Source organism: Alexandromys fortis, unplaced genomic scaffold, assembly GCF_014885135.2.
Source record: "Alexandromys fortis isolate MF-2015 unplaced genomic scaffold, M_Fortis_MF-2015_v1.1 scaffold_116, whole genome shotgun sequence".
Classification (NCBI taxonomy): Eukaryota; Metazoa; Chordata; class Mammalia; order Rodentia; family Cricetidae; genus Alexandromys; species Alexandromys fortis.
The window spans coordinates 4807206-4826274 of NW_026067998.1; the positions used below are offsets into that span (position 1 = coordinate 4807206).

General features: G+C 42.6%; 1 protein-coding gene across 9 annotated transcripts in view; it reads right to left on the reverse strand.

Moving 5' to 3' along the window:
• Positions 1 to 216: 216 nt before the first annotated feature.
• St6gal2 (ST6 beta-galactoside alpha-2,6-sialyltransferase 2) overlaps positions 217 to 19069 on the reverse strand; it is a 69663-nt gene continuing 50810 nt past the window's right edge. For 5 of the 9 annotated variants that reach the window (XM_050160517.1, XM_050160514.1, XM_050160512.1 and 2 more), the window contains one exon: positions 1099 to 5751. In XM_050160517.1, the coding sequence (XP_050016474.1) occupies positions 5480 to 5751 (272 nt within the window). In that variant the 3' untranslated portion in view covers positions 1099 to 5479. The other 4 variants (XR_007595110.1, XM_050160516.1, XM_050160518.1 and 1 more) reach the window with 4 other exon arrangements.

Consider the following 19069-nt stretch of genomic DNA (forward strand, 5'->3'; position numbering starts at 1 on the left):
AGATTCTTCCAGTAGCACTGAGATCTCAAAGCACAGGATCTCTGTCTTAGTTAGGGTTTCTATTGCTGTGAGGAGACATCATGAGCATGGCAACATTTACAAATATAAATATATATTTAAGGGGGTGGCTTATAATTTCAGAGGTTTAGTCCATTATCATTATGGTGGGACATGGTGTTGTGCAGGCAGACACGGTGCTGGAGCTGAGGGTCTTGATCTGCAGGCAACAGGAAGTGAACTATCTCACTGGGCATGACTTGAGCATATATGAGACCGCCAAGCCCACCTCCATGGTGACATGCTTCTCTAACAAGACCACACTTACTCCAAGACTACACCTCCTATCAGTACCACTCCCTTTGGGAGCCATTTTCTTTCTAACCACCAATCTCCTATCCATGTGCTTGTCACTAAACCACCAGCTGCCCCTGGGCATGTAGCAGCAACCTCCCACCCAGCAAAGAAGGCCAGTTCTAATAATCTTTGGAGGAAAACAATCATTTTATGAGGGAAAATAATTGGTCACTGGTGTAAAAAGAGGGGTCTTCTGCAAGTCATTACAGCTGCCCCCAGAGACTGAGGCTTCCTGCGCTCCCCAGCTTCCCACATCTGTCTTCACAGCAAATGCTAGCATTGCTGTGACTCGAGGGTTCCTTCACATTCTGGCTGGAAAACTACAAATGGATGACCCGGATGGCTTCTCAGGACCGAATCCGGCGATTTTTCCTTTCCATAGTAGTTGTGAAGAGCAAAGCTGGTTTAAAATTAAAGCCTGTTAAGTGGGAAGCATAATAAAATTGATCAAAAACACTTGTTTCTAATAGTATAAAAGGCCTAAAACCCGTGTTTCTACTCGATTCTTACCTCTGCCATTTTTTCTGCATGTGACAATTTACCGGGTAGTAAACGTGATCTGCCTCTGGCTTCTGACCACGCTGCATCCCTGTGCACACTCGGGAGGTCTGTGCTCACTGGTTCTGCTCTTCTCCTTCCAGGCCCAGGGGGCCTCAATGCCTTACGCATCTCCAGAAGGACTGCATGGCTACTCACTCATTTGTGTGTGCAACGTTTCCAGATTAAGACAGAGACACTTCAAGGTAAATGGAAACATGTTTTATTTACAAGTCTGTACACTGTGTACACATAAAAATATACAAAACCAAAATAGAAAATATCCAAGTGTTAAAATGTGTACAAACACTTCTAAAATGCGTTTCTTGGAAAACCTCAAGCCATTAATTAGTTTGAAGAGAACACGTTTTGCTTTAAAAATTATCATACAAAAGAATTCCCAAAGCCTTTAAAAAAGTTCACTGGTTTCCAGCAGAAAGATTCCGTAAGGATTTATCTAGAGCAAAACAGGGCAGGTGTTGTAAACTTAGGTTTAAACACTACTGTTGCGCTGCTTGCTTTGTTGAAATCTGTTTCCCAGAGAATCAACAAATGTTTCTGTTTCTTCCCTTAATCTTGTAAAAAGCCATGGGCAGTCAACAGAGTCTTAAAAAATTCAGAGTTTTATCAGGTTTCTGACTAAAGACAACACTTGGGTAATGATTCTATGAACTGTACCTTTCGATGGTTATTCATTGTTTGTTAAAGTGGCCATGACATGGAGAACGGCAGTGTGTGTGTGGGGGGGTGTGGGGGGTGAGGGCAGAAGACTGGTTTATTTTTAGCAGAAGGACATAAAATATTTGCTTCCTTCTCTTAAAAATTAGTGTCTTAAAAATTAAAATAAAATTTATTGTCAAGTTTTTATCATAAAGATGAATGAAAAAGACAATACAAAAACCTACCATGTGTGTAGATAAGTATACATACAGTTATATAACTATCTACATGCACACTCTTAGGTTAAGAACTCTATCAGCAGCCTTTACTCTGCACACGTCAGTACCCTAATGCTGGAGAGAACATATTGAATTTCCTTTGCTATTGAAGGCTTCATTCATCTAACAAAACAAGAACCAGAAGTTGCATTTTATTTTCTTGAGCTGCTAGAGACATGCTGCTCACTCACCGAGTGTCTAAACAAAGCCCAAGTGACAGGAATGTAGAATGATCTCACAATGCAAAAAAAAAAAAGTCCAGATAGAAAAAGCATGTTGAAATGCAGGCATATTTTACCTAAGCCAGTCAAGTCTACACAGAGCCACGGGGTAGCATTCGAACTACCAGAAAGCCAGAAACGGAAACAGACAATGAGATGGGATATGTCTGGAGACTAGTGTATATGCCATGTGTCCTAAAAAAATCGGACACAATTCAAGTCACTGGTGCACACAATTTTTTATCATAGCATAACTTATGGGAGACGATGCCACTTGAGACACCCAAGGCATGCCCCCTTAATCCAGAAAATATGAGTGTGGTCAGCTGGCAACATGGGCTGGCTCTGCTCTAGCAGATGAACTAACTCATAAATATGACAGAGTAAGGCAGGCCATTTGACATTCAACTCTGAAAACAGTAATGACACCGTAGCACTGCTTTTGCTCAGATGTTATCGTTCCAATGACAGAGGACGACCAGAGAGTCCAGGTTGACTGGCTGATAGACCATGAAGTCAAGACACAAGCAAAGTCCCATTCCTGAAGCAAAGCAGTGTGAGCTCAGAGATCAGGTAGGAAAAGACACAGCAATGCAGATGGTCTCACGCCCCTAACTTGCCTATTGAAGCACATCTTAGATGTCTGCATGCAACTTCTTATTTGACCATCACTTCTCCTTTCAGAGTCCTGCATAGAAAGAACTAGGTTTGTGAGGATGTGGTGAGCATGGTCAGTGACATTGGCCCAGTCCTGATATTTTGTGGAGTTGTCTGTGGTTCAGCATCCTCATTATACATTATCTCTTGCCTCGTGTGAGCAGTGAGACACAAATTAGAGAGAATCTGGAAGTGACTGAACTGTTTTTTCCTGGACAACACTAGTGTCTTTTCAACGGGGACAACAACGACAAGAAGAAACAAAGTGTTGGTATTTCTTGCAACATAAAGGAATGTGAAATCTCTCAGACTTGAGGGCGGAGAAAGCAGCACCTGGTGGCTTCTGGTGGCACCATGGGGATCTAACCAGGGTCCCTTCACGGAAGAGGTGGGACATTTTTGGAAGAGCCAGGGCCAGAGATGAGGTGGTAGGCCGGTGAGTGTGGCTATTCCACAGCTGCTGTGGGGTTCACTGCAGGTTAGTAAATGTGCTGTGGAAGGATTTCATCAATGTCTGGCAAAACGCTGCCACTTAGGACCCATTTAGCTAATACAAGAAGCGGCCGTCGCATTAGCCATCACTGTGTGACATTTTGCAGGAGGCTAAGCTACTTAAACGTTTAAGTACAGGAGTGCCTCGCCAACAGTATGTTAATATGGGCACCACATTTTCTGAATGTTTAACAGACTCCGAGTCCCAAGAGTCTTTAGGGCCATAATAAATTCAAAAACTTTAATTAAATTTCCTTTATGTTCTGCGGTCTCCCTGTAACCCCTGTAAAACTGAGAGCCGCCTTTTAAAAGTACATGTGAGACAACAGAATGCTGTTTAACAACCTTCCAAGTGTTTTTGTGGGGCTTTTGAACTTGAATATTTACACTGACCTCAATAAGTTATTCTCTAACCAAATTCTCACGCCACCAAAGGGGATTGTCTGGGATAATAAGTATGCCTGTAAGTGAATCCCCTTCAGGACTACAAAAGGAAACTTAATGGTTGTGAGCATTTATAATGGCAAAGCCTGGAAGAGCCAGAAATATCCAAGGCCTCCAGGAGTAAATACGCATCCCGCACTGGCGCTTCCTCCTACAGAGTTGCAGTCAGGATTAGACAGGTCAGCATGGGGACAGGGCCAAGCTTCTGTGAGACTGCACGGCTGAACCAGGATGAGAAGATGATGCTCCGTTGTGGAACTCAGAATGGGCTCTCAGCAGATACAGTCATAACTGAAACCCTGACTCTACTCAATTAACCGCCGGAGCAAGCCACTAGGGATGTCTGTAGCCTGCTTCCGTTCTGCTGGGGAGAATAACCAAACAGAAGCTAGTGGGCTCAGAAAACTATGCTTCCTTAGGAAGCAGTCCTTAGAGCATTCCACAACAAACTCATTGGGAAACAATTTTTTTTCCCTTCTCTACAAAACTTTGATAGCCACACATTTTGCAAGGGGTTTGCATTTAATTAAACTATTGTCATTGCCAAAACGTCTATAACTATACCACTGAGAGTTGCTTTGATTTGATATTGAAACAACAGCCTGTTTAATGACAGAATTCTAAAATGCTTCTGTCTCGCTACCTTCATTGAAAAACAAACAAACAAAAAGCCCACACAAAAGGATGTATTCGTGATGGAAGCTTAGGTTAAAAAATCGCAGTACAGTTACACACTGGGAAGAATGCTTTCTCCTTCCTGTCCCTCTGCCACACACACAGTCACCTTGTTAAAAGCCATTCTGGGGCTCTATCACATTGTTAACATAAAACAGCCCCATGAAAACAAGCATGGACTCCTAGCCGTTTGTCAGCAGAACCGGCGGGACATTCAGAGTGCGTGAGGGGCAAGTTTCGAACAGCTGAGAAAAGCCTGCGGTAATTGCACACAGAAACGATGGGAGTGTACCTCTGCAGTTCAGAATACGCACTCCAAACCTACTCTTTACAGTCTGGAGGAACAAGGGTGTCCTCTGGCTGACCTGTAGTGACCCTGCGTGTCACTGGCTATGTGACAGCTACAGAGCGCCTTGGCAGGCCAGGTGCATAAAGTGGATGAATAGCCAGGGGACGGACACCTGGCCAGTCACGACCCTGCAGGCACCACCTGGACTGCTGCCTGTGTGTGTGCCAAGTGTTGCTGACCAGGGAAGGGATGCTGCAGGGGGACAAAGACACTGCTTCTTTCTGGCAGCCGGGGTTTGGCTTGGCTTCTTGGTACTTTTCTAAGTGTGGCCCGGTTCTCAGCCATAACATGCAGAGAGCACTGGGAAGCAGAGCTTCAAGGCCGTTGTTGAAAACCGTGTGGCTGACAAGATGCACGGAAGGATTTTAAACAGGCCTGGGTGCGAATTCAGACAGCCGTCACAGAATCCCGGCTGCTTCGCGAGGAACGCATGGACAAGTGGCCGACAGGACCTCCACTTGGCTACTTCTTGATGGAACCGGTATTATCAGAAGTATCTCCCTAACTTGTGGCTGGAACCACCTGTGATAGAGTGTCCCTGCTGTAGAGGTTAACATGTTTAGAGGTATCGTGCCCATGGGTACGCATCTGATTTCTTTCTGTGCATCCTGTGTTTGCTTCTTTCTTGGATAATTTTAAAGGCCCATTTCTGTATTCCTAGCAGTAATAGTTACCCAATGGCTTTGACCAGAAAGCATTCTCATGGCCACTAAGTTAAAGACAGCACATTGCCTAAATCTATCTTCAAGTATTCTGTGACTCTGAGGACAGCAGTAGTACCTTATTGCACATCCGTTCCCAAGAGTTCCATTTTAAGAGTATGTATTGTTGGGGCTGGTGTCTGGGCACCGCAGGGCCCGGAAGCCTGGCAGTACCACCTTGCCCTTGCGGTGCAAGTCTGCTTGGGTGCCCACGTTCAGGCGTTGCACCAGGAGCTTCTCATAGAGCAGCGGGTGGTACGCCCCCAGGGTGCAGGCTGCGTCGTAGTACAGCTCGTGGTAGTGGCAGAGCTCCGTCTGCCGGACGGATGGGATGTACTCGTACACGTGCACCTCTCTGCACATGGACATCATGATGAGGATGCCTGACGAGGAAGGAGAGGGAAACACCGTGAGTGGGCGACTCCAAGAAAGGGGGGACTTTTCCTGGGGAGGGGGCATGGAGTTGTGGCGGCTTCCGGGGAGGACTGCGGGCAGAGACACATGCTTTACGTTCGCAGTGTTCCAGCTTCCGTTGTGAAGGGCGGTTCATGGGGGGGGACGAGTATATAGATACAATCCTGCACGTATCCATTCGCTTATTCAGTTATTACTGCAGACCTAAAACTGACATGCAGAGATAAAACTGAACATAAGGGGGCCTTGCTCCAGTGTGTGATCTATAACTCTCTTGTGCTACGGGCAACAAGCGCATCCCCCAAAGGACTGTTATGTTCTGAAGAAGCAAACGCTATAAAAATCTGATTATGAAAGTTTATTATACATTAAATAGAAACCATTCTTCCGACCTTTCTAAAGTGGAATCCTACAGCGTAACAGCTCTATACAATGGAGTTAGGATGTAGATTTTAAGAAATTAAATTTAAGAATGTTAAATTGTTAACAAAATTATATTTCCCAGTCACACATCATGGGGTACCTTTGTAGCCTGGGCTACTTTGGGACAGGAGGACTGCTTGAGTCCAGGATTTAGACACAAACTTGTACTCTCAGGGTACAGTGAGTTAGAATACAGGCTGGGTTGCCACAATGACAATAGGTTACGATTCTCATGAAGGCTATCACTATTAACCTGTCTTCGATTCTAAGTGTTTCCAGTAAACAACTACAAAATCTCATCATTAAATGATGTTGCTCTTCACTCAGGCTAACTCTCCTTTTCTTTTCCCTTCCTCCCTTCCTTTTCTTTGCTCCACCACCATGAAACTATTATTGAGGCAAGGCCTCACTATGTGGCCCAGGTGGGCCCTGACCTGGAGATCCTCCTCCATGGACTGCTGAAATTCTGGCACTAAAGGTGTGCGAATCTAAATCTGGTTAACTTGAAACTTAAAAAATAAGTGTACTTAATCCATTATCTGAAGGTGATATCCTTACTTATTGTGAACAAAATATAAAATCATGCTGTTTCTGTTACCTCTAACTTGTCCTGCAGAGGACTGCCATATTTTCCAAGAAATTAAACCATGTTGGGACCACAAAAATCTCAAACCAGGGCTAGAAATATGGAATGTTTGTCTAGCATGGGAAAAGCCCGAGTTTGTCCCCAGTACCAGAAAACAAAACTAATCCCAAATCAACAAAATTCTGCATGAGCTCTGCTGGGGAGAGAAGTGAAGGACTCTCCTTTGGCCAAGTAGGATCTAGAAGTTGAAGCTGAAACGGTTTCCTGGAAGGCAAGGCAGAGAGGGGAACAAAGGGTTGTTCGAGAGACTACCCTGCCTCTCTGTGCTGAGAACCCTAGACTGTGGCGGGTACTGTGATACCTGACCCAGAGACTCTATGAAGAGAAGTTTCTCTCCAGAATGATGTCAAAACTTTGCATCACTGGTTAGTTCCTTTCCTTTCCTTTCCTTTCCTTTCCTTTCCTTTCCTTTCCTTTCCTTTCCTTTCCTTTCCTTGTCCATCAGAGCTCTCTTTTCCACCATAGCACACGCACTAGCCAGATGCCATCCATGCCCTGGACCATCCTCAACGAACTGATGTTGGTAAGGCCAACAGAGAATGAGGAGTTGGCACCTGCTACATGACCGCTGTGTACCTATCCATCAGGGCATGTAATACATGCCACATTCGTCTCTCTGCCTGTGTGGCAGTAATGGTTCTGTGAGCATTTGCTCTCTTTGGGTAAAATCACTAATAAGAGGTTGTCTTCTTTGAATCTGAACTGTCTTGCCCGTGATGCCTTCCCCATTATGAAATGTAAAAACCCCACTGAAATTGTGAGACACAGTAAGTTCTTCCTGCCTTGTTTCTGTCAGCTGCTATGACCCAGTGGTGCAGCAGGAACCACTGCAGACGCTGGTTTGGTGGCCGAGAAAGCCATCCACATAAAGAGGATTGAATCTTTGATCCTGGTCAAGTTGGCATCTCTGTGGTTTGTCTGATATCAGCAGGTGGACTCTTCCTAGCTCCACAGTCTATGGAGCTGGAGCGATATGCCTTCTTTGGTCTCGCTGTGATTTTTACCTTTCCATCAGTTACTTTCAACCACCCACGCTTATGCACGCTGTGCTCCCGTGTCTTCTCACCAGTGATTGACAGTCTTTGATGCTTCCTATTCCTGGGTTCCATACATATGGATTCAACTGGAAATATTCAGAAAGAACCAAGTCTGTGTTGAACATATACAGAGCTGTTTTCTTGTTATTATTGCCTAGAGAACACAGAATGGGGGCCATTTGCATATTGTTTCCATTACATTAGGAGTTATAAGAAATCTAGAGGTGACTAAAATACATGAGGAGAAGCACAGATTTCATGGAAATAATATACTCTTTTATATCCAAGACTTGAATTCCTGTGCTTTGGTGCCCATAGTTTCCTATAAACTCTCCCACAGATACCAAGGGACATTCTTGTGTCTTTAAAAGTTTCATTTATACAAAGGCTAGTCACTATACTATAGTTAATTTTTTTTAATGAATGTCTTATTTATTATTTGGAAATTTCACATAATGCACCCCAATTACATTCACTTCCCAGTCCTCCCAGATGCTTATGACTCACTCCAAAATAAAAAGGATAAGGCGAAAAATACCAAGTCTAGTTTGTGTTGCCCTTATACTCACTGAAGCATGGTCAAACCGTTGGTGGCCAGCCCTTTAAAGAAAACAGAGTCCTTCCCCACCCACAGCCCAGCCAGAAGCCATCAGCTGTGAAGAGCCACACTCCAGCTTCCCGATCACAAGTTTTAAGAGTCTCTTCAATGGCTCCATGTCTAGACTGTTTCTTTTTTTACTGATTTGATTGAGCTATACATTTTTCTCTGCTCCTCCCCCTTCCTCTCCCCTCCCCTTCAACCCTCTCCCATGTGTACTATAGGTCATCTTTGGAGACAGAGACAGAGAACCACATTGGAGCACCGGACTGAAATCTCAAGGTCCAAATCAGGAGCAGAAGGAGAGAGAGCACAAGCAAGGAACTCAGGACCGCGAGGGGTGCACCCATACACTGAGACAATGGGGATGTTCTATCAGGAACTCACCAAGGCCAGCTGGCCTGGGTCTGAAAAAGCCTGGGTCAAAACTGGTCTCGCTGAACATAGCGGACAAGGAGGACTACTGAGACCTCAAGAACAATGGCAACGGGTTTTTGATTCTACTGGACCTATTGGTTTCGTGGGAGCCTAGGCAGTTTCGTGGATGCTTACCTTTAAAACCTGTTTCTAAGCATCAGTAACGCAAGTGAATCCACAAGGGCAGATACCTGTTCTCTCTCTCTCTCTCTCTCTCTCTCTCTCTCTCTCTCTCTCTCTCTGTGTGTGTGTGTGTGTGTGTGTGTAGATTCGGGCACTTGAGGGCAGGTGTTTGAAGAGGTTAGAGGTACTGGATTTTTTTGGAGCTGGAGTTACAGGTGGTTAGAAGTCTCCTGATGTGAGTGCTGGGAATCAAAGCTGGGTCCTCTGGAGGAGCAGTCCACATTCTTAACCACGAGCCATTTCTTCATCTCCACAGCTTTTGTCCTTGAACCAGAGAGCTTTCCAAAGGTGATGCTATGCTAAGAAGAACATACTGATCACACAGCTGGCCCTGGGCTTCCTAGGAAAATAGCAGCTCTCAAACTTGACAACAACAACAACAAAAAAGAACTATTCAAGCAACTAATCAGATGGCTGTTATTGGAACTCATTCCCATGCCCAGAAACGGGGATTTCATTGGTTTGTGTGTGGGCAAACTCTGAGTCTTTAACAGGCATTCCTAGGCTAACTGTAGTAAATGCCCATTTAAAAGAAAACATTCTGGCTAGCCATGGACAAGAGCTTTTGTAAAATACAACAAAGATGGACAATTAAAGAAATGATGCTGAGCCTATGTCAGACCTGAGCACTAGTCAGGCTGGAGTGAGTGACGGATGCTCCCTGGACAGTGGTCTACTGGTCATGCCTTAAGGCTCAAGCTGGTCTAAGACACAACTGTTTGAAGAATGGCCGTGAAGGTTCTCTGACCTCTCAGTAAAAAGGCTACAACCTGTGTGCTGGCAGCTAGACTAGAACTGAACAGAGAGCCCACTCAAGCAGGGCGACTATAGGCACTTTCTGTGGATGCTCCTGCTGTTATTTTAATCAGAAAGAAGAGATCAAACAGACTACTTTTGTTAGAGTATTTTGGAAAAAAACTTTACTTTTGTTGATAGTTAGAAGCTACATCTAAATTCCTATCTCTGTTAAATATGGAATATATATTTTTCCCTAAGCCTAAGCAAAAAGTTATGCTTTCAATATAGTATAGGTTGTACAGTTTTAGTATTTTCGTCTATAAATTTTTATATATTAAAACAATGTCAAGACTCACTGAAACAGAAAAACTGGAGGCTATGCCAGCGCAGATATCTGTCCTGAGTTACCTGCACAATGCTTTCCAAATTCTGCCTCTAGACAGAGACTTAGCGACAAATCTTTCCCATTTCATTCTGCATTCTCACGTGAACTTGTGGCTTCCTGGGACATGAACCTAGTAGCCAGAGTGCCCTAAAATTCAAGTAATTATTTGCCCATAGTATGCATGTGGCAGCCAGCTGAAGTATGGATATCATAACTGGTGTGGAAGTACCTTCAAAGAGAAAGAAATAACTAATCTTTTACCAGGTACACATAAAAGGTAGGCTGGGAGACCTGATGGTCTAAAAAGATTATTCCTTAATAATTTAATCTTTTAGATGTCACCACAATAATTATTTTGCACATACATACTTTGTCTTTTTTCAAGGCTATTGTTAATACATAAATTTATATTCTAGGCTCTGCCATAAAATAAATATAGAAATCATTAGAACATATTTAAATTTATATACCATACCCCAAAGTTACTAGTTCTTTATAGTTTGCAGAAGGACCTAATGAGACACTGATGACAGAAGATGCTGACAGCTCTCCATGTGTGCAGGGACAGGGCATGTGGGAATAGGGATTGTAGAGAAGAAAAGCACAGCTGAAGGACAGAGTCCTTGAGTGCAGTTGGGTATCACCTCAATTAATACCCAACTTTATAAAGGTAGGTACCATGAAAATCACAAAGAAACCCTGTGTTGTAAAACAAACAAACAAACAAACAAATAAAACAAAATTCAAAAGAAAAAGCAAACCAAAATCAAAACCAAAAGCCAGGTTCCCTAGTTTAGCTGCCATACAATTCTGTAGCTACTAACTTTGAAAAATTACTTAAAGAATGTACTGTTAAATAGTCTTGTTTATCAACTACCAAGTTTTAATTGCTTTTGTAACTAACAGAAGTCTTACTGTTTTCAACTTGGAGCTGGACTTCTGAAAGCCAGATAAGTACCTAAGTGTTTTTGATATATTTCCCAAGATAATCAAATGGGAATGTAATCAGCTACTTAAAATCTTTAAACAAAGTTCAACTCATATTTTTTTCCCCCAGAAAACATCTTAGGAGGAATTCATTTGAACAAACAATTCTCAGTATGTTCTCGGAAATTATGACTCAAGAGGCATCCATTTCCAAACTGTATTTTTTTAAATATTGGACATGGCAGCGAAATTATCAAAGCAATTAGAAAGCACTTCCATTGGTCTTAATAAAATGGCATGTTAGATGACTCAGCATGATAAGCAGATGAATAATTATTTGCTTTGAAAGCAGAACCAAAGGCAAAGTTGACCCTTTGTTCATATTATATCAAGTTCTGAATGAATGGGGTGTTATCTAAAAAGCCCCACGGGTGTACACACATTTATGATACACAGTGGGAGTCAGAGGAGCCTCCTGGCCTCCTGGGCATGCATACATACACGTGACACACTGCGGGAGTCAAAAAGTGCTATGGCCATGAATATATATGTGATCTATATGATGGGAGTCAGGCAGCCCTATGGGCGTGCATGCATGCAGGCATGTACAGTATCCTCTGGAACTCAGGTAACAGCATAATCAGAATTTAATTCAACAAAAGTTATGCCACTTTCACCTGGCAGAATATTTAATATTGTCAAATTCTTGGGTAAACATCTTTCCATCGAATAGAAAAATGAGCTATTGGTATAAAACTGCAAACATATAAGCAACAGCAAAAATCAGTTGAAGTCACTTTTTAAAAAACACTTGGCCATGTGGAGTCAGTTAGGAAATTCCAGAATGACCCACAAAACAAGGAAGACACAGTCTGGATGGGCAGTGGTGAGGGGCAAAGACTTGGGGCACTGAACCATGGCAGGTGAATGGAACTCTTGGAGCTGCGCTGTGAGTCCTTCTGTACATTCGGTCATAGGATGGAGCACTGAACAGGTAGACCTCTTACTGCTTCAAGAGAAGAAGTGACTTCTAAAGTGAATTTACAGAAAATATCTGTGGTTCAAAGTTGGTGGAAATACAAATGTACATAGTAAGAGACTAATTTAAGACACATCTAACACATTGAAGAATATAACATGTGCAATAATAATACTTGAAAGCCAATTTTAATTCTTTTATATTATGTCACTTGATTCATTATTTATAGGAAAATGCAAAAAGTTATGATACATTTTGTACTATCATAATAAGGGCTTAATTGGTTTGTTATTTTGCTTTAATGTTCTCATTTTGAACGGTATATTGGAAAACTAGATCCTAAAATGCAATAGAAAATGGAAAAAAGGGACGTTATGACTTATTTTCAAGCACGTAATTTTTGTGTATGTATTAAATAGCCTGAAATTATAGTGCTTGCCTCTGTGAATTTAGAAGTAGTACTTACAATATCATCAGTAGAGGCAGCCTTTGGTAAATGGACGGAGTGGTAGTGGTTTACACAATGGAATAAAATTACCAGTAGGTTATTACTATAAATTTTAGAAGTATTACTTTCAATATCACCAGTAGAGGTTGCCTTTGAAAAATGGATGGAATGTTGGTGGTTTACATAACAACAACACCACCACCAACGCCGCCACCACCACCACCACTAATAATAATAATAATAATAATAATAATAATAATAATAAATAATAATAATAATAATAATAAATTGACAGTAGGACATTACAAACCAGCTCAGTTTCTAGTGTGCTAGATTCCTGGCCATAAGTTGCCCACTAAGATCTGGGAGGTTGGCCTTTCCTGGATTGCATGGGCACTTTCTGTATACTACCAGCGGTGAGCCAGGTTCTATGACTACCACTGAGTATATCCACCCTCTATAAAAGTACTTAATCACATATGGACAAAAGAGAAGCTGTAGGAGTTCAAGGAAAGAATTCCCTACTCAGTCAGGCTGCAGCAGAATTAATGACCTCACTGCAGCAGGTTCCAAGACACAACCACTAGTATCTAACCAGGGATGAAAGAGAGAAATGGTAATAGATTAAAACACTGCCCAAAGAAATGGGTCCTTTGGGGTCATCTAAATGATCCTAGGGCATCAGCTTAATTTATAGTATTGTATGGCTCAGCAGGTTTAAGGGTCCTGTATGCTTCCCTGGGGAGTTCAGACTTACAATATGTCTCCAGGGTGTCTTCTAATGTACTTTGTGACAGATGCAGACTCCGATTAGAAATACAACCAGGTGACTGTTGGAAATGAATTATGTATGCTCAGGATGGTCACCTAACATAAGGCTTGGGACTTAAGGAAGTAGCTTAAAAGAAAGGAGAAATTTCTGTCACATACAGAATAAATTTGTAATATGTAATAGTACATGATTGGAGCAATGACTCATTGACATAATTGGCTCCATGATATCAAGCATTCTGAAACAATAAAAATATTCAACAACAATAACAACCCCCAGGCAACAACTACAGTATGCAACTAACTCCACAGCCTTTTGACCATAGAGGAAATGAAAGGCGATTTCAGCTTGATTAGGCCTTTAATGAGGGAGCAGTCGATTTCCAGTTGGGAGTGAGGTTTGTTTCACCTGGAGCAAAACGTTAGCTGAGACACAGCAGAGTTACAGCTAAGGATTACTGAGTAGTTATCGTGCATAGCCACGTGAAAACTTCATTACAATGAGTTTGTGTCATGTGTAAAAAATTGGAGCTTAGAGCTAGTAAATTAGGGCCCTGATTTTATTCTGATCTCTGCAGAATTCAAGGTTTGGACCACAAGGTGACCCAGGAAGAGGTAACTATCCTGCAGGAGCTCTACGTTACACTGATGGATGCTCCAGAAGTTCAGAGACCTAGTCCCACCCGCTCACGCTCAGCAAGTGTTGAAGGGGAACTGGGGTTGTGGGAGTCCACTGGGAGCGCACTTGCCGCACTGAGCCCTGATGTGGGAGAGGCGTGAACTGGTGCAAAATAAAATCAGAAAGGTGCTGATAGGAAGGGTGAGGAGAATGAGTAGGTGTCTTCCAAACGCTTAAACATTTAGTTAATAATGTTATTTACTTCCTTTTATAGAATCTATCAAGTTACAGGAGATTCCCTTCCCCTCCCCCTCCCCCTTCCTTCCTTCCTTCCTTCCTTCCTTCCTTCCTTCCTTCCTTCCTTCCTTCCTTCCTTCCTTCCTTCCTTCCTTTTAAAAGGCTGCCAATTTTACCTGTAATTTCAACTTTCAGGAGGCTGAAGCAGGAGCATTTCCATGTTTGAGGTCAGCCTGGATCACACATCAAGACCTTCACCCCAAACTGCTATCAAGCAAAGCTAAAGAAACCAGTAAGCACTATTTTCATTAAGGCTTAGTGAAAGTGTTGGGCTTTCATATCTCTGTGAGAACAAATAATATCTCCAGACTTCTTTTGACTTACATACTCATGAAATAGATTTTTGGGGAAAAAAGTATTATTTTGGGGTCAGTGAGACAATTTGGTGGATGAAAGCACCTGGCAGAAAACCTGATAAGTTTGAGTCCCAGGACCCATATGCTAGAAGGACTAAACCAATTCATGTCAATTGTCCTTTGTTCTCTCCATGTATGGTGTGGGACATGCGAGTGCGCACGTGCATGCATACACACACACACACACACACACACAATTTTAGAAGTCAGATTTTTCACTTATTATAAAGTAATGACCATGACACCAAGTCAAAATAGATCCAGGATTATGTAGAAATGTTTTGAAAGACAACTTTCAGTTATTAATATGTAATTTAATTAATTTTTAATGTTTAAATGCAATAAATATTCATATTTTTAATAATGATTCTTCAAAATATTTTGACAGGCAGGGTTGTTAATTTGTAACATGGATTTGACTCTTAAAATGCAGAAAACATGATTTTAAAGTACTCATCTGTAACGTTAGAGGGATAACAACATTATAAACATAAAACGTTTAATAAGTATCTTATTAATATTAATGAATAGAGTTTAATTAATTTAATATGAATATGTATTTAATTATTATAATTCTTTACATGTCTTCCATGTTATTTATTATTACTATTCAAAGATTTATTATTTTTATTTCAATATACCTGTGTTTGCCTGTGTGAGTGTATGTGCTTTACAGGCACGCAGAAGCCTGTGAAAACCAGAAGAAAGCAACAGATCTCCTGGAACTGGAGTTACAGATGGTTGTGAGCTGTCATGAGGGCACTGAGAACGGAGCCCAGGTCCTCTGCAAGAGTAGCAGGTACTCTTAACTGCTGAGCCATCCCTCTAGCCCCATTATTGTTATTATTTTTTAAAGGGATAATAAATGCTTAGCTTTGATAAACTCTACATACAGGAACTGCAGACCTCTGAAAGAGATAATTTCCCAACACCGAAGTGTGGAGAGGCTGTAGAAAGTTGTAGAGTGTTTCCTTAAGTAACTAAAGAGGCCCCATTATTTGCATCAATATAATGTTCTCAGTTGTAAATGAAGCGCTTTTGTTCCAAACCAATTCTATAAGAGAAGCTGATTATGAGAATGGGCAGATTCTAAAGCATGGGGACATAAATGACTTAATCCCTCGCTGGGGTCCAGTCCCCAGTGAGGACACAGCTCTGAGCTCACCAGGGAGCTTAGACTGGAGCAGATCTTCTGGACATCTCTTCCCTCTAACACTTTGCTGTGTTGACTGCTTGCCCCCTGTTGTGTAAATCAGCCTAGTAGACTCCTGTTTGTAATGGACATGTATTCTACTGTGTTCTTCTGAAGGATCCTGGATAAACACATCTTCTATCATTTGAGGATCCTATCTATTTTATAGACACATGGAACGGTGTGTATGAAAGCCATGGACAGAAATGGGGACATGATGAGCTGGGGGTGCAAGTGAGAAGAGTGAGATCCAAACAAATCGACTTTAAAGAAACACTATGTACAAGAAATAGACACCAATACAAACAGTGAAATACACGGCTGTTTACGACTGAATTTTCTGCTTCTGAGCTAAAGAAAGGAACGCAAGAATACAAAGGCAATCTACATCTAATAGGGTCAGAATGTAAGATTTAATGCTACACCATTTCGAAAGATAAAGATTCGTATTATATTTTATTGATTCGTGTATTATTTAAAGTAAATGGAAATTAAAAATTATTTCACTTGTGTTTAATCATGGCCATAATGAAGCGATAAACAAGAGAGCAGGTTGAAATTCTGGGTCCTGTCATGGCATCCAACTCCAACAACTTTTGAAAGAACCAACGGAAGGAAGAATTTACAGTTTCCTGCAACTTGGATTATTTCTATGAGGCTGAGAGTGGAGGGCTCTGAATACCCCAGAAGCAGCATTAGTGCTCTTTGAGACTGTAAGAAATGTAAATTCCAACGTCCTCCACTTACTCAGACTCTTTGTTTTAAAAGGCTGCTGCAGCTAGCCTTCAAACTGGGTCTCACTGGTTCCTACCTGCAGTCATGCCTCTGCCTCCCTCCCACAGCAAGGCTACTGACTTGCATAACAGAAAGAATATAGCTAGTTTGATAGCTTAGTAAAAATGGGTGATTACAAGCTCTGGAGAGACTGTGAGCCAGAATCATCCAACTGATCTGTCCCCAGATTACTGACTTGCACAGGTCTGTAAGGTTATATAACCCTGACAGTTCTTTTCAGTTGCTGAGTGTTGCTTCGCAGGAAATGGGTTGCTAATATAGAAAACTTACAGGTCATGTGGGGCATGCTAAACTTTAAGAGCTTGTTCAATTACCAAATCCTGTCATTCCTCAGTATCTGGGGAACTGAACCCAGGGCCCCATGCAGATATCCAAATCCACAGGTGTTCTAGACACTCAGAAGATGTTACAGCATTCCATATACCTTTGCACATCTTCCTGTGTGCTTTATGTTATCTCTAGATGGCTTACAATACCTAAAACAATATGCATGTTATATAAATAGTTGTTATTGTTTGGGGAATAAAGACGAGAGGTCTGCACATTCAGAAAATTTGCAATCTTAAAAAGTGTTTTCAGTGAGTGGCTCTTTGAATCCAAGTGTGTGGGCCTCAGATGGATGAGATCTCTCTATTTCTTTTGTGCAAACTCCTCAGCATGGGTAAGACAATGCAGGCTGTGTCTGTTACATGAGCAATCACCCATGAAACCAGTCCTTATAAATGGAGAGCAGTGAGTGAAGAGAGTTATTCCCTCTGCTTCACTCAGCAGAGTGTTGGACAGGAATGTAGTGCAAGGTGAGGAAGACCCTGCTTTGGGCTATCTCTGGGTTAAGACCCCCATGGTGACCAGCTCCCAGCCACAGGGACAAGCGTCTAATGAAACAGTCTAACCCTCCTTGCCCCTCTGAAATGGGTTCTGTTGAGGAGCTGATGCTGGAGCCTGCAGCACTTAGAGATAACGGATGCTGAGGAACCAAGTCAACTCTTCGGCAGGACCTTAGAGCAGGAAAAAGGCATTTGGAGCATACTCCTGGTCACAGCAACAAAACAAAAGAGCCCATCTCAGTGACTTCACCGACGTTCTCGTGGGAGAGAGACTGCGATGCGGTTGACATCATCCCACATCTATCTGAGCATATCCAATAACCAAACAGATCGACTCCATCTCATCCAGATCAAAGAGGATGCATAAAGGCTACAACGGTATGGGGATGCCCAGAGGGCACTGGTAACTGTTACTTACCCAGTTGCTTCCACTGCCCACAGGGGTGAGATTCCCATCCTTCCCCACCGGCGAGGCTCAGAGGCAGAAAGTGAGTCTAATGAAGCAGATGGCCTCCACTACAGCCTGATCTCCACCCACACAGCACAGACTGCCTCGGGGGGAACCAAGTGTTTTCTTATCAATTTGCTGCTTTACAGTTTCTTTTCATTGGCAAAACTCAGCAGCACTTTCCTACAGGGCCCTGTGACATTGGAAGGACTCCCTGTTAGTACTATCGAATATGGTACCCACCAGGAGGCTGTCACAACAGAGCACTTAAAATAGGACCGGTCGCCTCGGAAACAGATGTTATATGCTATTTAATTGGAATTAATGGAAATGTAAATAGTCCTGTGACTAGCAGATGCTACACTGAACAAAGACAGCCCTACAAAGTAACACTCGCAGCTGGCCAGCTATCTACCCTGCCTCACCCTTTCGAAAGACTGCAAGTTGCTGAGAAGAATACAAACACAAACATGGGCCTTCCCAGCCTCCTTGGTTTCAATGGCTATGAATTGTAGCTCACTTCCTGCACAGACAGAAACAAAGAACTCCACATCCACAATGAACAGCCCGGACGGAGGAGAGCTGCCCATGTGGCCTGAGCTCTTTTTCAGTCTGGGAATTACCTTCCACCTCTATAACCATCTGGCTGAACCTTTCAAATTTCAAATCTCTAATAGTTATGTTTGACTCTACCCTCAATTCTGCATTAGCATTCTTGCCTGATATGGTGGCGGCATGAAAACAAACTTTATTAAACTTGGCCGTGTCCCCGTATGCTCTCTAGCCACTATTCTAGCCCATTCACTCTTGGCTGAAAACTGCACAAAATTTCCTCTCCTACATCAACAGGACTTTGGAAAACTGGGATTGTACGAGCCAGGAGGTGGGATGGGGTTACGATGAGAAACTCACAGAGACAGCTGATCTGAGCTCATGGGAGCTCATGGACTCTGGGCCAACAGTTAGGGAGCCTCCATGGGACCAACCTAGGCCCTCTGCATGTGTGTGAGACGTGTGTAGCTTGGTCTCTCTGTAAGGCTCCTAGCAATGAGATCAGGACCTTCCTGGCACTTTGAGGAATCTGTTCCCCATGCTGGATTACCTTGCCCAGCATTGACTCAAGGGAAGGAGCTCAGTCCTGCCTCAACTTGATGTGCCAGGCTTCGTTCAAGACCATGGGAGACCTGCCCCTTTCTGCATG